The sequence below is a fragment of the Anguilla anguilla genome, chromosome 18 (assembly GCF_013347855.1).
Source record: "Anguilla anguilla isolate fAngAng1 chromosome 18, fAngAng1.pri, whole genome shotgun sequence".
NCBI lineage: Eukaryota > Metazoa > Chordata > Actinopteri > Anguilliformes > Anguillidae > Anguilla > Anguilla anguilla.
The window spans coordinates 6,350,832-6,372,991 of NC_049218.1; the positions used below are offsets into that span (position 1 = coordinate 6,350,832).

The 22,160-nt window shown below is 55.8% G+C and overlaps 1 protein-coding gene across 1 annotated transcript in view; it reads right to left on the reverse strand.

The window, feature by feature from the left end:
* The window catches only part of ndst2a (N-deacetylase/N-sulfotransferase (heparan glucosaminyl) 2a), a 38,964-nt gene extending 17,117 nt beyond the window's left edge, over positions 1–21,847 (reverse strand). The window contains exons 1-2 of the mRNA XM_035400748.1: positions 21,783–21,847; positions 1,187–3,004 (exon numbers count right to left, since the gene is read on the reverse strand). Of these exons, the coding sequence (XP_035256639.1) occupies positions 1,187–2,209 (1,023 nt within the window). The 5' untranslated portion in view covers positions 2,210–3,004; positions 21,783–21,847. The remainder of the gene's footprint in view (positions 1–1,186; positions 3,005–21,782) is intronic.
* Positions 21,848–22,160: the final 313 nt, after the last annotated feature.

Here is a 22,160-nt window from a genome sequence, read left to right on the forward strand (position 1 = left end):
ATGGGAGTACCATATTTAAAAATATATGTATATCTTTTCCAGAACAACATGTTTCTGTATGGGATTTCTCATGGTTTCAGGCATATGATTGATGGCACGAAACGTCTTTTCGCCGAATGTGAACATTTCCATCCGGTGACCTTTAGAAGGCGATTACCGCCTTTCATCTAAACGCGCGATAATTCATCTTTCCGAAAAAGAACCTTTAAGATTTTCAAGTGTTTTCCCATTAGTATGAAAATCTCATGCGTCTCCAGTTTCTCCACCCCCGCCCCCGCACTTATTGAAATTCGAGATGCGAGACTCCTTTCATGAGCAAACACAAACCGTTCAGCTGCACCTTCTGACATTTCACTTGACTACAAATATGTGCACCTGACTTCAGGAGATTTCAGGAACACCAGAGGAGTGCGAGCGACAGGAAGACCAGAGGAGAGCAGAGCGACAGGAAGACCAGAGGAGAGCGAGCGACAGGAAGACCAGAGGAGAGCAGAGCGACAGAAAGACCAGAGGAGAGCAGAGCGACAGGAAGACCAGAGGAGAGCGAGCGACAGGAAGACCAGAGGAGAGAGAGCGACAGGAAGACCAGAGGAGAGCAGAGCGACAGGGAGACCAGAGGAGTGCGAGCGACAGGAAGACCAGAGGAGAGCAGAGCGACAGGAAGACCAGAGGAGAGCGAGCGACAGGAAGACCAGAGGAGAGCAGAGCGACAGGAAGACCAGAGGAGAGCAGAGCGACAGAAAGACCAGAGGAGAGCAGAGCGACAGGAAGACCAGAGGAGAGCGAGCGACAGGAAGACCAGAGGAGTGCGAGCGACAGGAAGACCAGAGGAGTGCGAGCAACAGGAAGACCAGAGGAGAGCAGAGCGACAGGAAGACCAGAGGAGAGCAGAGCGACAGGGAGACCAGAGGAGAGACCAGAGGAGAGCGAGCGACAGGAAGACCAGAGGACAGCGAGCGACAGGAAGACCAGAGGACAGCGAGCGACAGGAAGACCAGAGGAGAGCAGAGCGACAGGAAGACCAGAGGAGAGCAGAGCAACAGGGAGACCAGAGGAGAGCAGAGCGACAGGAAGACCAGAGGAGAGCAGAGCAACAGGAAGACCAGAGGAGATCGAGCGGACAGGACGCCGAGCGGCCAAGATCGCGCAAAGACGCGGGAGAGGGGGAGGGGTGGCGGGGACTCACCTCCACGTCCGACACCTTCATGCGGGTGCCCTCCTTGCCCACGAAGATGTCGTCCACGTCCACCAGCAGGTAGCGCTCCAGCGACAGGCACAGCCGCTTGCCCGTCAGGTAGGCGATGGCGTCCACGAAGATCAGCTTGTGCAGCCAGAAGGAGAGGTTGTTGCCGAAGAGCACCCGCTGGATGCCGTCGTGGAGGCCCAGGTCCTGCACCACGGTGGCGTGCGCCGCCCGGTGGGGGCCCAGGTGGGGGGCCAGCGACTCGGACGACTTGGTGCTGGCCAGCAGCACGGGCTCGTAGGTGCTGTGGTTGGACTGGAAGACGGTCCAGTCGTCGCCGGGCAGGGGGCCCTGCTCCACCTCGTTGGCCCGGGTGACGTAGAGCAGCGGCGCGGCGGGGTTGATCCGGTAGTCCCGCAGGCCCAGGTTGGAGTGCAGGAACAGCGGGAAGCCCTTGAGCTGGGCGCTGAGCAGCGAGTTCTCGTTGGCCTTGAAGAAGCCCACCACGCCCACGCCGTACTCCACGCAGTACTTGTCCAGCAGGTCGCGGTTCCAGGCGTCCAGGTTGACGTACTTGAGGACGTTCTCGTAGACGACCAGGGCGTAGCGCCCGCGGTCCCGCTCGGTCAGCGTGGGCATGTCGCCCTTGCCCGGCGCGATCTCCGTCCGGTACTTGAAGCGGCTGGACTCCAGGATGGCCACGATCTCCTGGCCCAGCTGGGAGTAGATGCTCTCCACGAACACCAGCACCACGGGCTCCGTTCGCGAGTTGTCCACGGCCTTGACCAAGCGGCGGCTAGCCTGGGCGGGGAGGAAGAGGGGCGCCCTCTGAGCCCCCGGGCCCGCCGCCGCCGCCGCCCCGCAGTCACTGAAGGGCATGGGAGGCGCCTCCTTGATTTTGGGGCTGTTGCTGACGTAGTAGGCCAGGAAGGCCATGGAGAGGAGGCAGAAGACGATGAGCGCCAGGATCAGGCGATGGAGCTCCAGCTGCCTCACGCTCCGCACCAGCTTCCACACACCCACCATTGCGGCGGGGGTGGGGGTGGGGGCGGCGGCGGCGGCGAGGGAGGGGTGCGGGCGGGGACCGGCGGGGGGCGAGGCCCAGGCAGAGCAGGGCGGGGGAGGAGGAAGAGGAGGGTCGAGCGGCAGACACTGGCACTAGGCTCTGCTCAGGAACAGCCATTTACGCTAGGTCACCATGGCCCCCATAGCCCATGACTGACTCACCAGCGACTCTCCCCTCTCTCTCTCTCTCTCACGCTCTCTCTCCGTCCGCGCTCTCTGCCTAAGTGTGCTGTCGCTTCCTGCCTCTCCTCGAAGGCTCCGGTCCTTATCGTTCCTCTCCAGCTCCGGCGTCTAAGTGCCCGGGGCGCTCTCGCCTTCTCGTCCTGCCCCTCGCTCCGACCACCCCTCCTCCGCTCCCTAAGAGGATTCGGTTTCTCCCTCTCAGCCACTCCTCCTCCTCCTCCTCCTCCTCCTCCTCCTCCTCTCCCTCCCCTCCTCTCCTCTCCTTGCTGCAGGTCAAGCTGTCCCTTCCTTTCTCCTTCTCCAAGTCCCTCGTTTGTTGCGCGGAAGCAAACGCACACACACCTCACACACACACACACACACACACTGTAGCGGACTGTTTCTCTGCAGCAGCGGGGAGCTCTCCCCCGTCCCGCACTCCCGACTACCCCCCTCCTCTGAGCTTCAGCAGCCCCTCCGACTGGCGTCCATCTTGACCGCGGTCCGAAACTCGGCTGAGGTGCTCAGCATCGCTGCATCACCCGGACCTCCACTGGGTCCCGTCTTGGTCATTCCTGAGGGGTCGACAGGCACCTAGGGACGGGGGGGGGGGGAGAGGGAACAACAGTTAGCACACTGCAGACGACCTTCAGCGCATTCAGTCCTCAACAGACCCCGTCCATGGTCAATGTGACAGAGGGGCGAAGCCCTGCAAAGCGCTATCATACAACAGGAAGTCCATCCATTTATTTGTTTACAAAAAAAAGAGAGAAGGCTCTACTCCTATAAGCAGTGGAAGTGTTTAACCTCCTCAGCATGCCCTTTGGTCTCCAGGAAACCCAAGTGTGACTCACTCCGCACACGGCTCGCTGGGAGCTGCTTTTTAGACTTTCGATTGATCCGTGAAGGTCAGGTGACACCAGAGAGAAGGGGTGACTGACAGATGGGGGAAATGAGCTGGGGAGTCTGGGTCGGTTCCAGGCTATGGTTCCTGACTAAGCAGTATTGGGGGGTCGATGGGGTAATGTGCTCTGTGCGTTTGGGAGACACCGCTTGAGGTTGACAGCGCCACCCTCCTAGCCCGTGGGGGGGACTGCAGGGGGGATGTTAAGTTTCGCGGGGACACCCCCCCGTTCATCGACCCCGGGGGGTGGGGGGCACACAAAATGCTGGTGCGTGCAAATAACAGCAGCTAATACGGGAAGGTACACCAATCCCAAAAACCAAGGTCTTTCCCCACGCCCTCCACAGACAGCGAAACATCACGTGACCTCGCAGCAGGAGGTTAAGGAGATCTCCGGACGATGGATGCATCGTCCTTCAGAGGTTCACATTAAACCCCCCCGCCCCACGCCTCCCCAGGCCCGCCCCCGCACCCTCCCGCCTCTGTACTGCCTTTTTCTCATGGATCCCAAAAATAGCCCCTCTTCCCCAAGGTCTCTCTTCCTCCAACAGATATAGGCTTACAGGTGCGCGAGTGAGTGACCTCATCGACGCTTCCCCTGAGATTTACAGCCAACGGAGTTCAGGATGGCTCAGTGCCCATCCACCCACCCCCCCACCCCCCCAGTAATGATGCGTGAGGGGGTACATGTGGATCTGCTCTGAAGAAAGACGCGATCCTGTAACCCAACGCCGTGAGAGCCACACGTTGGCGCTCTGTTGACAAACAAACCCTCGGCAACCATCGGCCCATCACCGAGCGGCCCCCGCCGGCAACCCTGCTGATGTCACAATGGTCTCCTCTACCGGGCCTAACCGGGTCAACCCAGCGAACGCTGAGGGCCGGACAGTGACCCATTTTCATAGAGGGACAAGCCCCCTGCTCCCTCCCCCCTCCCCCCCCCACCCCCACCCCCCCCCCCCACCCCTCCTCCACGCCACAAGGCTTCACTGAGAGCAGGTCCATCATATCACTTTCAGTGAGTATAAATAACCCCTGGTGGGATAGATCTGCCTCGCCAGCGTGACACAACAGTGGTCCCTCTTACTCAGCTGATTTCTGCTGGGGAGGGAGGGGGGGGGGGGGGGGGTTGTTTTCAACTAATAGGACACCAGGATGCTTGTTTTGATCATGCATGCAAGTGCACCGTCAACAAGACATGATGGAAAATTTCAGTAAGGTTGCCAGACGGTACTGCTTTCTGCTAATGTTTCACATAGTGACTTTTGACAATGGGCACTTCAAGCCTGTTTCCGGTTAACCTGAGCCCATTCCTGAAGGAAAAGCCCCCCCCCCCCCCCAGCACACTCCAGGCACTGGTGTTTTCACACCGGAGAAAGTATCACTGAAGTTACACCCATGAATCGCACACGAGTGTCTCCTCCCCAACTTCAACTTTACCTTCCGCCGACTCATTATCATCCTAAAACGGCTTCCTCCTGAAACTGAAACCTGGTTATTAATAGTCTGCGAATGACCATAAACCCTGACCACTTCGCCGCCAAGCTTTCTGCACGGAGACAACTCCAGAAACGCATCAGTGGCTTTTCACAAAAAAAAAAACGTGCCTGTTGGTGTGTCCTCTCCAGGTGAAAGGCTCGCTGGAAAGGCACCCGTTCCCTCTCCTCTTTCCCTCTTCTTGCTGGCTCTCCCCCCTCGGCCTTCCTCAGTTTCATTACTCAGACCAAAACTCGAGTAATGCTGAGAAACACACTTCTTTCCCGTGAGAACCCACACATATATCAACTGAAGAAAAAAAAAGTACGAACGATGAAAACGCTTTATAGCCTAATCGAGCCGCGCCGATCCTCCAATCGGTTCGTGTTTACAACCCTGCAGGCCGCGGCCAATTTCAGGCAGCATATCGCATCCTGTAGATAATGAAAACGCGCCTTTAAAGCAGAACGAAAGTGTCTCCCTCCCCCTCACCCCCGCCAACCCCCCCCCCCCCCCACCCCAAACTCAGCTGGCGATAAACTGGAGCAGGAAATACTCCTGATGGGGTTTGCTTTAGCGCGGTTTTGGCTCGTTATATACAGAGTATCTGATCTGCATTGAGCTACAGTGCACTGGGGTTTGTAAGGAAGCAGCGGCGGTGGCTAGAACGTAAAGGTGCGGCGGCAAGGCCGTCGAGCTCCCGTCCAAACGGGCCTTTGCTGCCAAAAGCGGCCGACCTTGAGCGCGACCTTGAGCGCGACCGCCATCCCTCCGCTGGAACTTCAACGCAGAGCCTTCAAAGCCAAAGGCGGTTTTTTGCGATGTGGAACTGAAAGCAGTCAGCGCTCTGCAAAACTCTGAGTACAGAGAGGGCAGTGACCTGTGAGGGGGGGGGAAGAGAAGAAAAAAAGAAGAAGCAGAGGGAAAGAGGGGCAGAGCACAGGAAGGAAGGGAGATGGAGAGAGAGAGAGAGAGAGATGGCACTGACCATTCTCCGATCACTCTAAATCAGCCCGCGCTAGCCGGTTCTGTAATTAGCGTCCTGGTCTGTAATTAGGCAAAGGCCCTATTGTCTCTAAGCGCCCTTCGTCGATGTTTTGTTTACGCAGGCTGGCTGGCACCCCACTGGCACACCCCCGCCCCCAAGCGCCCGTTTCGACTTCAGAACGGCTTTTTAAAAAACTCATCCGCAGCTGACTGCCAGGGAGGCCGGCTTTAAAGGCATTAAATTAGCATTTAAATTAGCATTAGTGTTAGCGTCTCGAGCTAGGCGCTCGGCTGTAGAGTCACCCACAGCCTCGCGCTGGAGCTAATCCCCTGGGGCACGGAGGAGCCACTGACCCCCGAGAGCAAGTACACACATCTGCAGCAGCGGGGCGAGCGTGGAATCCGCATGAACACGAATGGGCGGAGCTACCACGAGCCGCCCAATCACAAGGCGGTCACACAGTCGCCTTTCCAAACACGAATCATCGCTTAGAGCGGACGATGGCTCGGCCTGTTTTTTGGGAGGCTCGTCCCGGCCTTTTCCACCGGGCCGAGTCAATAAAGGCTTTTTAAATCCGATCGTTTCTCAAACGAATTCCGATTTTCTCCGCACAGCTCTCGGAGAAATTCACGGCCAGACGGAACCTTATTGACTGATGATATTTCATCAGTAATGAAAGGGCATAGCTGAAGCACCGTGCTAACAAGCCTGGAAGGCCTGGTTAATAAAAATGCAGAGAGGACATCACAACAGAGATGATATCCAGCGTTTTTAACCCTTTAGAAGTGTACGATCACTCACGTGGTTAGAATGTTCTTACCTGAACATTCTAAGGCTGATGTAACAGTCACTGCTAACGTAGTGAAAGCAGTGGAGTTCTAGAACACCGGCTTAAAATTCCGGAAAAGAAACATTCCAAAAAAACCTGCTGAATTGCTGTGGAATGCTGAACACAGAGTGGAAGTTTTCATTATCATCCAGTCAACCCGAAACGATATTTCCTTACTGTGCAAACCGAAAGTGCTAGTTTACCACGCTAGTAAGCCCTGCTGGCTGACTACAGCCTTTTTTCCCGTTGAAGCACATTACTCATTCTGAAAAGCCTTTTCAGGATTTCTGGGTCAGTTGCATGCACCGACGGCACGCATACAGGCGCACATCAGTAGGATAAATGAGAGGCTGGCTTTGCCGGAACATTCTCGCCATCCGTAAACAGCGATGAATTTCAAACTCTGAACATTGTTTCGGGCGCACCACAGTACTGCGACAGACACTAGAGGCGTTTGATACAGAAGACACGTTTTACTGAAGAGAGGCCGCATTCATCTTCCAAATGGTACGATACGTTGTACTCAGTTTTTTTTTTTCTTCTTTCAAACTTGCTATCCAGGTTTTTAGGTTTCCAGGTTTCTCGAGCACGTGGCTGTACAACCGGTTCCCTTGTTACCTTCCATTTCGGCTCGGTTTCCTGGAATAGCGCGCGGAGAGCAGAAACGCGCGAGCGAATCGAAACCAACTTCCACGGCGAGACCGCCCCTTTCACCTTAGCCCCGCCTCCCTCCACCGAACGCTGGAGGAGCCGAGAAGCCCTAGAGACTCCTCCCACGCCACGTGAGGAAAATAAAACCGACGAACACCATTTATTAGAGAGGCACCATGTAATGACTGTAACGGGCGGGTGGCGAGATAGCCAATCACAGCGCTGTGATGGACAGGTGGTGAGATACCGCATCACAGCGCTGTAAAGGGTGGGTGGAGAGATAGCCAATCACAGCGCTGTGATGGACAGGTGGTGAGATACCGCATCACAGCGCTGTAACGGGCAGGTGGCGAGATAGCCAATCACAGCGCTGTGATGGACAGGTGGAGAGATACCGCATCACAGCGCTGTAACGGGCGGGTGGAGAGAGAGCCAATCACAGCGCTGGAACAGGCGAGTGGGCGAGATAGCCAATCACAGCGCTGCAATGGACGGGTGGTGAGATAGCCAATCACATCGCTGGAACGGGCGAGTGGGCGAGATAGCCAATCACAGCGCTGTAACAGTGCGTGGACGTCCTCTCTCGGTCCCGGCTGGGTGAGAGATCACAGCTCTGCTGGCATCAGGAGGGCAGGACAGCCGCAGACGGGCACAGATGCGCCCACGCTGCCCTTACTGGCAGAGCCTCATAAAATTCCCCCTCTTAGCAAGTCAGAATTAAAATCAGTTTCAACAAATCAGCATAAAATGAGAATGCCTCACACCCAAAGTTACAGGAAAATTGCACAATGTTAACCACAGAGATGGAGCTCCTGGGCGTGTGTTAGGGCTGTCAAAAAATATCTGAAGTTCGAAAACTATTCAAAAATCTTTTTTTTTTTTTTTCCAGTTCGAACCTAAATTTGAGCATTCAAATATTAGTTTTGGATCCCGCGTTCTGTAATTAACATGAATATGCAGGCTTTAATTTCATGCGGCGAATCATGTTCATGCACGCAAAGTTAATTTCCTGCGCTAACGTTACTTCCTCTGTCAACAAAAAAACGTTCTGCCCTGGACCCAAAGCAAGTGGATCGTTTGGTTTTCCTTGCCAATAACCTCCGGTGATACTTTCAGCTCCATGGACACCTAACGTTACTGGTCAGCTAGCCTCGCGAGCCAGTCTCTTTTTTCACTTCGTTCAACAGATCTGGTCAGCTAACAATTTAGGCTAACACACAGTTGATCTAAAATACGTTTTATAAATGAGGCCCCAGATGTAGTAACCGCGTATGAAAGTTCACCGATGTCCACTATTCTACTGCCCGCTTGTGGAAAATAACGCGCAGGCGCAGTTTAGAGGGAGCATCACGTGCATATTGCATCTGACAATAAGCAGCTTATGTGAATTATAGGCAAATGATATTCGAATATATTCGAACTCTAATTACAAAAGCTAATATTCGAACTCAATTTCATGGCATTTTGACAGCCTTAGCGTGTGTGTGTGTGTGTGCATGCGCGCACGCACGCACGCACGCACGCACGCACGCACGCACGCACGCACGCACGCACGCACGCACGCACGCACGCACACACGCACACACGCACACACGCACACACGCACACACACACACACACACACACACGAGGACAACAGTGACACTAAGCGGAACAGCTCCACATCTCAGATGATCGTTCCCTCATGGTCGTTACAAGATAAAATGTCAGACTAGCTAACCTGAGTGCCCACCATGCCCTCTTCCATGACCTCTGACCTTTAACCTTTATTCTCAGGGTCCCGTAGAGAGCCAGTGTCCCTCCCCCGTGCTTACCTGAATCCTCTCTACCCAAACATCTTACTCCAGATCCCGGTTTAATGTCACCCAGAGGATGTCATACCAGAGATCCACCAGCAAGGGGAGTCAGAGGCCCAGCAAGGGGCCAGCTGACCCCTGTGGAAGGGATGCAGTCAGAGTGGGGGGTGGGAGGGGTCAGCCCTGGAACATTTACCTGCTGGAAGCACAGAGGGGACGCGTTTCTGAACGGGCCCATCGAACGCACCGGCCCACAAATGGGCTCCAGACGTTTAACAACCACACGGCCATACCAGACAAAAACCAGTAAAGTGAGCGGGGTGACAGCCTGGGTCAAATACCTGAGCCAGTATAAAACACAACACGAGACACACACACACACAGACACACACACACAAACACACAAACTTAACTTATACCCACAAACTGGTCTCCCCCGCACCCTTTACCCCTCCCGTTTTAACCCTGAGGTCATGACCTCAGTGTCCGAGCTGCGGAATGCTGGCCGGCAAATTCCAAGGGGGAAAACCCCCCCGCCCACCCCCATACCCTCCCCCACCCTCCTCACCCCCTCCCTCCCTCCCCCCACCCTCCCCATCCCTTCCCCCTCCCCCCCATTATAAGTGCTACATAACAGGAAAGAGGGGGAGCACTACTGATAGAGACTGGATGGGTGGAAGCAAAAAAATAATACTATATAACTCAAACGGCAAGCTCCTAATGATGGGTGTTTGAGTCTTCCGCTGCGTTCCTCCTAAAAGGCCCGGTCACGCCAACCCACTTTCTTTTTTTCCCAGCATACCGTTCAAAACCCCCCAATCTAAATGAAAGCCGAGCCTCTGTGAGACTTCCTATCGACATTCTTCACATTCGCCTCGCTGCGGAGAGAGAGATGAAAGACCTGCGCTCTCTCTCATCCGTCCGGGACTTCAATGGCTGCTTCGCTCTCAGGGATAAACATCTTTTTAGTGTTTCTCTCCCGCTCCCCCCCACCCCCGCCCCCGCTCCCACCCCTCGTCAAACACGGCTTGCGATATTTGCTTTGGTGATGTGGGATTCTTCCCGGGCCTCACAGCGGTCGATGTTCTTCGCCGCCCCACGTCACACAGGAGGGGGAAGAATCTGCCACAGCTGTGCAATATGAAAACGTAACGCGTAAAACGGTGATAAAAGGAGGCGATGAACTCTGATCCATTCAGGCTTTCACCACCTTCACCGCCGCTTCACTCCTCCAGCTGGGATGCCACAGGGCCCAATCACCTCCCGGCACTTCACCCGCCCTTTACATAATCAGCCAATCACAGCCCCCGTCTTACATTTAAACACCTGCAATCCTTTATTATTTCCGGATCATTACGTCAAGTTCACTTCTGATTCGCAGCCCGCCAAATGGCCCTGCCGATTGGTTAAAATGCAAATCTCCATGTAAATTACAAAACAAACACGGTCTTCAAAAGACCAAACCAAATCCTCCTGTACTGGGCAACTGAACTTTGCTGCCAATTAATTTTTCATTAGAGTCACCTGAACAAAATGAGTTTAATGGCACACATGAGAGAGAGAAGGAGAGGGAGGGAGAGGGAGAGGGAGAGAGAGAGAGAGAGAGAGAGAGAGAGAGAGAGAGAGAGAGGGAGAGAGAGAGGGAGAGAGAGAGAGAGAAAGGGAGAGAGAGAGAGAGAGAGAGAGAGGGAGAGGGAGAGAGAGAGAGAGGGAGAGAGAGAGAGAGAGAGAGAGAGAGAGGGAGAGAGAGAGAGAGAAGGAGAGAGAGAGAGAGGAGAGGGGGAGAGAGAGAGAGAGAAACAGAGAGAGAGAGAGAGAGAGCGAGAGAGGGAGAGAGAGAGCGAGAGAGAAGGAGAGAGAGAGAGAGAGAGACGCTGCTTGGTGGAGAGTGTCTCCCATCGCTGAGCGCGTTACCTTCGGCAGGGAGGGACGTGGGAAGGCAGGTTTGGTGGGGGGGGGGGGGGGAGGTTTGGGGCCGGAGCGTAATCTCCGTCGTTAGGGAAGGATAAATATTTAGAGCTGAGGAACGGCACTTCATTAGCGGGGTGAGCGCAGCCCCCCCAGGGGGCGTGGCCTGAGGGTTGATCGCCCGCGGTTCGCCGAGTGGGGGAGTGTCACAATATTTACACAGCGCGACGCGACGTGACCTTTTACAATTTAACCAACCCCCCCCCGCCCACGTGGGGTACACGGACCTGGGAGAGGAGGAGCCGAGGAAACACGCGGCAGATGGTGAACAGGCAATGAGAGAGAGTGTGTGTGTGCGTGTGTGTGTGTATTGGCTTCTCCGCAGTACCACTATTAAACAGTCTATTTAAAGGAACATCCAAATGTACACACTGCTACGTAAACACTCCCAGGACAAACAAATTCACGGGAAAAAAAGTTGTACAACCTTCACTTCCCGGACAAATCAATCCCGTTTGGCAGTAGAGAAGGACTTTGTCAAGGGCACGCTTTGGGCACAACACACACGGTCGCTTTGTGTTTCATAGAGAGCTCCAGTTTGCTATTGGTTCTTCCTCAGTGTGTGTGTGTGTGTGTGACTGTGTGTGTGTGTGTGTGTGTGTGTGTGTGTCCCACCACTCCAGTGCTCCCCTTTATAAACCGCTAAGGCTGCATCCGTCTGTCCCGACGGTCCAGGGGTCCCTGACAGAACTCAGTACGCAGCTGGAACTGCAAACAGAGGGGGTCACAGGCTGAAACTAAATATGTGTGTGTGCGTGTTTGCGCGTGTGTGACCGTATGCGTGTGTGTGTATGTGTGTGTGTGAGAGTGCGTGTGTGTGTGTGCACGCGTGTGTGTGTGCGTGCACGTTTGTGTGTGTTAGACCGTGTACGCGTGTGCGTCTGCGCTCGGTCCCCAGGGAGACAGGAAGTGACCCAGAAGCACGGGGCCAGCGCGTGATTTAGGGCCGTTAGGAGCGGCGGGGCACCGCCGGGTCGCCCCCGGGGGACGGCCAGCTAAGGACAGAGGGGCGGGGGCGGGGCAGACTGGGGGTCACGGAGTCGCTCGCTCGCCCTCTGGTGGACGGGCCTGTCAGTGAGGGCGTGGGAGAGAGAGGATTTCAGCACACAGCCAAACGTCCTCAGGAACACCACACACACACACACGCACGCGCACGCGCACGCGCACGCGCACGCGCACGCGCACGCACACGCACACGCACACGCACACGCACACGCACACACACACACACACACACACACACACACACACACTCACGCACGCACACACACGCACACACACACACGCACACACACGCGCACACACACGCGCACACACACGCGCACACACACACACACACACACAAACACATATACCCCTCCCCAGCCTACGCTCACATTACAGCTTCCCACACGGCTCAGCCCATACTGGACACTGAGGGGGTGTGTGTCTGTGTCTGGGTGTGTGTGTGTGTGTGGGCGCGTCTGCGTCTGTGTGTGGGTGTGTGTGTGTGTGTGTGCCTGTGCGTTTCTTTGTGTTCTGTGTGTATGTGAACATGTAATTATGCGTGTGTGTACATGTGGGGTTTCAAGGACTTGCGTTGGTCAGAGAGAGAAGAGAGAGCAACAGACGTTTAGAGAGAGAAAAAGCTGAAGCACAGATGTGGGCGGGAGAACAGAGAGAGATAAAGGAAAAGAACGCGAGAGAGAGAGAGAGAGAGAGAGAGAGGGAATGAGGGAGGGGGGGGGTTCCCTGAGACAGGACCGAACTCGTCCTGGATTCCCAAAATCACCGGCGACTCGTGAGTCAGAAGACTCCCACATTCCTGTCAAAACACTCACCAGTGCCACCCCCCCCCCTCAAACCGCCCAACCCCCCAGAGGAGGACCAGCGGATAAATAAAGAGTGACTAATTTTAGAGGCTGTGTTTAGGAAGTGTTATCACATTAATCTCAGCAATGGGCTTTAATTAAGGACCAGGCACATGACCGCTCAGCTTTTCTGTTGGGCGGGCTCGCTGATGACCAAGTGACCACCCCCGCACCCCCCCCCCCCAAACGCCGACCCAGCCCCCACTGGTTAAATTCCCCCCTCCTCCTCTAGTTAAATCCCCCCCTCCTCCTCTAGTTAAATTCCCCCTCCTCCTCTAGTTAAATTCCCCCCTCCTCCTCTAGTTAAATTCCCCCCACCTCCTCTAGTTAAATTCCCCCTCCTCCTCTAGTTAAATTCCCCCCTCCTCCTCTAGTTAAATTCCCCCCTCCTCCTCTAGTTAAATTCCCCCCTCCTCCTCTAGTTAAATTCCCCCCTCCTCCTCTAGTTAAATTCCCCCCTCCTCCTCTAGTTAAATTCCCCCCTCCTCCTCTAGTTAAATTCCCCCTCCTCCTCTAGTTAAATTCCCCCCTCCTCCTCTAGTTAAATTCCCCCCTCCTCCTCTAGTTAAATTCCCCCCTCCTCCTCTAGTTAAATTCCCCCCTCCTCCTCTAGTTAAATTCCCCCCACCTCCTCTAGTTAAATTCCCCCCTCCTCCTCTAGTTAAATTCCCCCTCCTCCTCTAGTTAAATTCCCCCCACCTCCTCTAGTTAAATTCCCCCCACCTCCTCTAGTTAAATTCCCCCCTCCTCCTCTAGTTAAATTCCCCCTCCTCCTCTAGTTAAATTCCCCCCTCCTCCTCTAGTTAAATTCCCCCTCCTCCTCTAGTTAAATTCCCCCTCCTCCTCTAGTTAAATTCCCCCTCCTCCTCTAGTTAAATTCCCCCTCCTCCTCTAGTTAAATTCCCCCTCCTCCTCTAGTTAAATTCCCCCCACCTCCTCTAGTTAAATTCCCCCCACCTCCTCTAGTTAAATTCCCCCCTCCTCCTCTAGTTAAATTCCCCCTCCTCCTCTAGTTAAATTCCCCCCTCCTCCTCTAGTTAAATTCCCCCTCCTCCTCTAGTTAAATTCCCCCTCCTCCTCTAGTTAAATTCCCCCTCCTCCTCTAGTTAAATTCCCCCTCCTCCTCTAGTTAAATCCCCCCCTCCTCCTCTAGTTAAATCCCCCCCTCCTCCTCTAGTTAAATTCCCCCCTCCTCCTCTAGTTAAATTCCCCCCGCCACTGGGTCCGCTCCCTCCCGCCCTCAGCTGATGACATCACAGGCCCGGCCTCAGGACTCCGAGAGGAGGAATGCGTATTTACTGCTGGGAGCGAGCGAGTGGCCGCTGGCCAGCAGCTGCTGCAGATGTGGGCGGGGGGGGGGGGCGAGACGAGGGGGGGGGGGAGGTGTGGGGGTGGTGGGGGATCCCCGGCAGGAAAGGCCCACGGTCTGCGGTTCTCATGGGTAACCCTGGCTCACAGAGGTCAGACTGGGGGCCAGCCCACTGCCTTAGACCACAGCCCTGGTCCCCCACCCCCCAACCATGCCTCCACCCACATCCCCACCCCGAGCCCCACTCAGCTGTGACACCAAGGCCTTAGAGGTTAGCAGATGTGTCCTGGGAGGGGAGGGTGGGTGGGGGGGGGGTGGGTGTTTGTGGGGAAATGCCTGACTGGGAACAGGCTGTACTGCAGTACAGATTAAAGAACACACGTACACACATGCACACACACACACACACACACACACACACACACACACACACGTGTTACGTGTTGGCAGGCAGAGACAGATGTTCTGCTATCCGAGGAGGGAGGAAGATGAGGGAGGAAACAGGGTTTGGGGGGCGGGGGGAGTATGGAGTGGGCTGCCTGGGATTCTAACCCTGAGTTGCACCCTACCCTGCGCTAACCCAGCACTCTAATGCTGTATCTGTACATTCTAACCAGGCATTCTAATGCTGTATCTGTACATTCTAACCCAGCACTCTAATGCTGTATCTGTACATTCTAACCAGGCATTCTAATGCTGTATCTGTACATTCTAACCCAGCACTCTAATGCAGCATCTGTACATTCTAACCAGGCATTCTAATGCTGTATCTGTACATTCTAACCCAGCACTCACATGCAGCATCTGTACATTCTAATCCTGTACTCTAACACTGTATCTGTAAATTCTAACCAGGCATTCTAATGCTGTATCTGTACATTCTAATCCTGTACTTGAACACTGTATCTGTACATTCTAACCAGGCATTCTAATGCTGTATCTGTACATTCTAACCCAGCACTCTAATGCTCAGCCAGGGCCACCTTCACTCTCCTCCAGCGGCAGGTGACCAGCCACCAACAGCTCAGTCTTCAGGCTTCCAGCCCCATCAGCAGTCTGTGGGCCAATCCACAGCCCCGCAAACCCGACTTCCCTCTACAGCAACGACCAGAGGGCACATCACTTAAACTGCCACAGGGCTGATCCCAATGAGCACAGCCACACACGCTCACACGCAGTAAATAAAGAAGTTCACCGGGAGGCTGATCCACACTGGAGATCAATTAGAGGGTCGTTAAACCTGATTAATGGCAGAGTGTCACAGAATGTGACGGGCTTGGGGAGGGGGGGGGAAGGGGATGGGGGGGGGAAGGGGATGGGAGGGTTGGAGTCTGTGCAGCTCAGCTACAGGGACTCAACAGATACAGCTGATGCTTGTGTGCGCACACATAAACACACGGTCGCTCACACACGTGCACACACATTCACACGCAGTCTTACACATGGTCTCGCTCGCTCACTAATGTGCACACTTGTCCATCTCACACTCACACCCAGGCACGCACGTGCACTCCCACACAAGCGGACGCACGCACGCACGCTCACACATTTGCACGCTCACGCACACCAACAGCACACGTACAGAATTTACCAAGGCCGTGTGCGCGCGAAGGTGCAGAAACCAAACCCCGCCTCTCCCTGCCGTTCATTGGCTGCCTGGCATTCCACAGGACCAGCTCCTCCTCTTCAGAGGCTTTCCAGCAAGTTCAGCGCAAAGTCATTCTGTCTGGATAACCAGCCCAGGCTTTTCCTGTTCTCCAAGGTACGAGTACCTTTACATCCTGTGCATAATAAGCCATGAAGGTTCACACAAAGGCTTTGGAAATGTTGATTGCGTAAATATTAATTTTGCTAACAATAACAGACATTGCCATTGAAAAAAAAAACAGGTTTTTCAGGTTTCTCATTTCACTAAGGCAAGCAAAAAAGTCCAATAAACTTCCAAATGACACCATTTAGATTTCCAAGGCAAACAAATGTAGTCCCATAAGACGGGGAAAAAACACTTCTGCCAGGTTTCTGCCAGGTTGCTAATCCTTTCACTGCGATGCGTGACGGCCGCTGGTTTGGTTAATCAGAAAAACACGGACGCGCAGCCAGAGACACGAATGCTTGGGTGCTGATGACTAACGCGTGCGTCATGCGCTAAGCTGTTTACGGGTGAGCGAGCGGCGTTTCGTATCACTCAAACCGCGGGTTCGCCTGCGGAGGGAGGACGTACGAGCACCAGGAGGGGGCTAACAGACCCTTCGGCTAACAGAGCCTGCTGGGCGGGGCCACACAGCCTTCGCATTGTGACATCATCAGGAGTCACGCTCCAACGTGGGCTGGAGCGCCTACACAGAGACAGCAGGGGGTGGGAGGGGTCAGAACAGAGCGTTTTGATTGGCTGGGAGGAGGGAAAAGCGTAAAAGGCATCCTTATAACTGGAATACGGGCAAGAGTGGAGAACAAAGGCCCTGGTCCACCGTGAGGCCCCCTGGTCCACTACGCCCCCTGGTCCACCGTGAGGCCCCCTGGTCCACTACGGGCCCTGGTCCACTATGACGCCCCCTGGTCCACTACGGGCCCTGGTCCACTATGACGCCCCCTGGTCCACCGTGAGGCCCCCTGGTCCACCTTGAGGCCCCCTGGTCCACCGTGAGGCCCCCTGGTCCACCGTGAGGCCCCCTGGTCCACCGTGAGGCCCCCTGGTCCACCGTGAGGCCCCCTGGTCCACCGTGAGGCCCCCTGGTCCACCGTGAGGCCCCCTGGTCCTCCGTGAGGCCCCCTGGTCCACCGTGAGGCCCCCTGGTCCTCCGTGAGGCCCCCTGGTCCACCGTGAGGCCCCCTGGTCCACCGTGAGGCTGCCTGGTCCACCGTGAGGCCCCCTGGTCCACCGTGAGGCTGCCTGGTCCACCGTGAGGCCCCCTGGTCCACCGTGAGGCTGCCTGGTCTATCCACCCGCGGGCTCTCACCCGCGACACCTACAGGCCTCCAACGTACAGATAATGCGCCTCTCTCTCCCTCTCTCTCGCCCTCGCTCAGGCAGTCAGCCTTTCTCCGTTTCTTTTTCTCTCTCTCTCTGCTTCACTCACTCTTCTCGACTCTCTCACACGAAGCTTCCTCTCTCACCGTCGGCTGCAATAACAGCACACCGTACAGCTGGCCGACCAATCAGGAACACCCTCCCCATAAACCCACCGCCTTTGTGTGCACAAGAGAGCGAGTGTGCACGTGTGTGCATGTAGCTGTGTGTGTGCGCGTGGGAGTGATAGTGTGTGCGTGCGTGTATGTGTGTGTGTGTGTGTATGTGCATGTAGCTGTGTGTGCGCGTGTGAGAGAGTGAGTGTGTGTGCGTGCGTGCTTGTGTGTGCGTGTGTGTAGCTGTGTGTGCGTGTGTGTGCGTGTGTGCGTGCGTGCGTACATGCGCGTGTGTGTGTATGTGCATGTGTGTGTGCGCGCGTGGGAGTGTGAGTGTGTGCGTGCGTGCGTGTATGTGTGTGTGTGTGTGCATCTTTTCTACTCCCTTCTTGCTCCATTTCTTTCTGTGCATTGATTAGTCCTCACTGTGCGAGCCCCCCACCTTCCCCCCCCCCCAGCACAAACGCTTCCTCCGCCCAATTAAATTTCCCCCGCGCCGTTTTGTCAGGCTATTCCCTCTCCATCTTTTCTGCGGAGGTCTCTCTTCTGTTCTTTCTTCCTTTCTCTCTTCGCCTCCTCCTCCTCCTCCTCCTCCCAAGCTCTGTTGCTTCGCTCTCTCTCTCTCTCTCTCTCTCTTCAGTAATGTCAATTCAGTCCGGCGGCGATTCTCCTCGCCAAACAAAAGCCACAGCCCCCCCGCCGCCCCCTCCCCACCCCACGCAACCCCCCCCACACGTCCCCCCCCACACACACACTAAACTATCGGCTCACAGACACAGTGCATCAGCCTCGCCTGGGGAAAAAAACAGCTAGAACAACAAGGGCCATAAATTCCTGCCTGCGCACACAAACCCGCCGACGTTTCTCTGGGCTTCATCAGTACGGGGGGGGTCTGGGAGCGTGGTTCAGCGTGGGGGGGGGGGGGTCGCCCCCCCACGAGGGCCCCGGCGTGTGGGCGTGGGAAGCGAGCGGGGCGGAGCGAGCGGGGCGGAGCGGGCGCTCCATCGGTGGGAGAGCGGGCCGCTCGCTCGCTTGCGGTGGGAAGCTCCCCTGAGTAACCGCGAGGAGCAGAGCGGGACGGGACGTTCCAGGGTACAGGGGACGGGATTCGGGGGCGCACACCCTGCCTCTCAGCAGGCTTGTTATGCATGGAAGGCGAGAGAGAGAGAGAAAGGGGAGGGGGGGGGACCACACGGGAAGGCAGGTGTATTCTGAGTGCAGTTTGCCGGGTCACCATCTCCAAGCCTCCTACAGAACTCAGCCCTGTATGTACACACCCCCTCCCCGCAGGAACTCGTCCCCCCCCCCTCCCGCGTAAAACACAGCAGGACCTCCGGCTGGCTCGCCGGACGCCTGACGTGGTCAGCGAGACGGGTTCGTTCAGCTCAGCCTCCACGCTTGGTTTACAGGACAGGGTGGAGAGACTCGCTCTCTTAGACGACCCCGCGCAGGCAGCGCACGCGGGGGAACGCGGGGGATCCCCCTCTTTTAAGGGGAACCCGGGGGGAACCCCACCGCAGGGCGCGTCGTCTCAGCGGCAGCGCAAACCTCGCCGTGAACGCCTCGCTCCTGACCTTCAGGAGGGAGCGTCTGGACCGTGCTCCTCAAAAGGTGCTTTTGTTTCTGGCCTCCCCCGCCCGCCCCTCGCCCCCTCCCCCCGTGTCTCCCCCCTCCCCCCCTCGCCCACCCGCCCGCCCTCCGTTCAACACGGCCTTTGTTCTGCTGGTAATAAATGATGTCACAGCGGGCCTTTAAGGCACTGACAGCTGCCCAATTACGCGGAGATGAATCAATCACAGGCGCACACACTCGCAGAGTTTACCCTGAGGACCGGGACACACGGCGCTCCCGCCACTTCCTGTCCCAAAGGTCAGGTGGGAATTAGCTAGTGAGGAAGGAATTTAAGAAAAGAAAAGAAAAAAAATCCTTAAAGCCCTCTGGCTAGTTTTGACACACGGCTCGGGTGACTGGGTCGTCTTTCAACGTCCACCCAAACCGCTCCAGAGCACCAACGTGAGCACGTTAGCCAGCACACCCAAACCGCTCCAGAGCACCAACGTGAGCACGTTAGCCAGCGCACCCCAAAAGCTCCAGAGCACCAACGTGAGCACGTTAGCCAGCACACCCAAACCGCTCCAGAGCACCAACGTGAGCACGTTAGCCAGCACACCCAAACCGCTCCAGAGCACCAACGTGAGCACGTTAGCCAGCACACCCAAACCGCTCCAGAGCACCAACGTGAGCACGTTAGCCAGCGCACCCAAACCGCTCCAGAGCACCAACGTGAGCACGTTAGCCAGCACACCCAAACCGCTCCAGAGCACCAACGTGAGCACGTTAGCCAGCGCACCCCAAAAGCTCCAGAGCACCAACGTGAGCACGTTAGCCAGCACACCCAAACCGCTCCAGAGCACCAACGTGAGCACGTTAGCCAGCGCACCCCAACCCGCTCCAGAGCACCAACGTGAGCACGTTAGCCAGCACACCCAAACCGCTCCAGAGCACCAATGTGAGCACGTTAGCCAGCGCACCCCAAAAGCTCCAGAGCACCAACGTGAGCACGTTAGCCAGCGCACCCCAACCGCTCCACAGCACCAACGTGAGCACGTTAGCCAGCGCACCCCAACCCGCTCCAGAGCACCAACGTGAGCACGTTAGCCAGCACACCCAAACCGCTCCACAGCACCAACGTGAGCACGTTAGCCAGCGCACCCCAAAAGCTCCAGAGCACCAACGTGAGCATGTTAGCCAGCGCACCCCAACCGCTCCACAGCACCAACGTGAGCACGTTAGCGCACCCCAACCGCTCCACAGCACCAACGTGAGCACGTTAGCGCACCCCAACCGCTCCAGAGCACCAACGTGAGCACGTTAGCGCACCCCAACCGCTCCAGAGCACCAACGTCAGCACGTTAGCCAGCGCACCCCAACCACTCCAGAGCACCAACGTGAGCACGTTAGCCAGTGCACCCCAACCGCTCCAGAGCACCGACGTGAGCACGTTAGCCAGCGCACCCCAACCGCTCCAGAGCACCAACGTGAGCACGTTAGCCAGCACACCCAAACCGCTCCAGAGCACCAACGTGAGCACGTTAGCCAGCGCACCCAAACCGCTCCAGAGCACCGTGAGCACGTTAGCGCACCCCAACCGCTCCAGAGCACCGACGTGAGCACGTCAGCCAGCACACCCAAACCGCTCCAGAGCACCAACGTGAGCACGTTAGCCAGCACACCCAAACCGCTCCAGAGCACCAACGTGAGCACGTTAGCCAGCGCACCCAAACCGCTCCAGAGCACCGTGAGCACGTTAGTGCACCCCAACCGCTCCAGAGCACCGACGTGAGCACGTCAGCCAGCACACCCCTGCGCTCTCTCTCTCCAGCTCTGCATTACCGTACATCCGCAGGAAGTAAATACAGGAACAGAAACACACAGCAGAGGAAGTCACAGAAAAAGAGAAAGAGGACGTTTGAGCCCGGTCGTCATGGAGAGAAACCCGGGCCGGGCCGGCGAGACGGTCCGCCTGACGCTGGGTGAAACCGCGTCTCGTTAAGCGCTTAACGACCCGCGTCGGAGGGGAACGACGCGCGCGCTGAGGAATGCTGGGTAACGGGCCGGGGGACGGACTATCGATGCCTGCCGGCTAATCCCCGCCACGGATTGACAGGTTATGATCCCCCCCTGTTCAGAGCCCTGATGTGGGGTCCTCGTACGTAGCCCAGCCGTTCTCATGTTGTGCTGTAGTTATGGCTTTTTCCCAAATTCCCCGGCAGTTTTATTGCAATAGATGCTAAGCCCCAACACTGTAGCGTGCAGGTTAAGTACCATGCTCAAGGGTACAACAGCATTGTCCTAATGGGGAATCGAACCTGCGACCTTTACGTTCCAAGACTAGGTCCTGACCCATTATACTACACTGTAGCATGCAGACACAAGTATGGCAGAAATATCAGTCTGAGAATGAGCCATGTGTCAATTAAATCTACAAGACTCTCCAACTACAAACATGTACAACTATAACTACAAACATGGAGGTCTACAATCTCCAACTGGCTGAGAACAGGTAGCGTACAGTCAGCAAGCTCTGACTGGCAGACGAGCTGATGGGATAGTGTTCGGCAAGGTGCAAACCAGAACATAAGCCAAGAAGCAAGGCTCCTCAAAAATCATCTCCACTATACGCCCGTAACAAGTCATTAAAGACACGCTACGACGTAGGTACACTGTACTTTATCAGCCAAATTCATTTCTCAGTATGAATTAGTAAAATTAGAGTATTTAGTGAGCAAAATGTACCCAATGGCAACACTTATTTATTAATGCTATAATTTTATTTTAACAGACTACTGTTCAAATGTATTATTTTTACGAGCAAATTGTTATTCATACACGAGCTGAATCAAGCACACAAACTGCAGGACCACAGAGGGCAGTTTCCTTCTTCCCTCTCTTAGAGCTGAATAAACACAGGTTCTAACCTTGTTGCCGCGGGCGACGTCCTTTGGCCGGCCTGGTCTGTGTGTGCGTCTGTGGTTTCCTGTAATGGGAACAGAAGGGGACAGAGGGTCAGGGCTGAGAACCCCGCAGGACAGATGGTTCTCTGCGCTCAGTGTGACATCACAGTCATTGTGACATCACAGTCAATATTTGCGCTAGTCAAGCAGGGAGGCGTGGTGTTATCCGGCAGGGAGGCGTGGCTTCAGGTGCACAGCCCTGCTCAGTACCCAGATCGGTATGACAGCACCACAGTGGCTGGTACAGGACTATCACAGAGGCCTTCTCCCCCAGGCTATAGAAAGGGAGACCACCAGCCTGCCTGCAAACCCAATCCTGTTCAATCCCCCTCCCACTCCCCC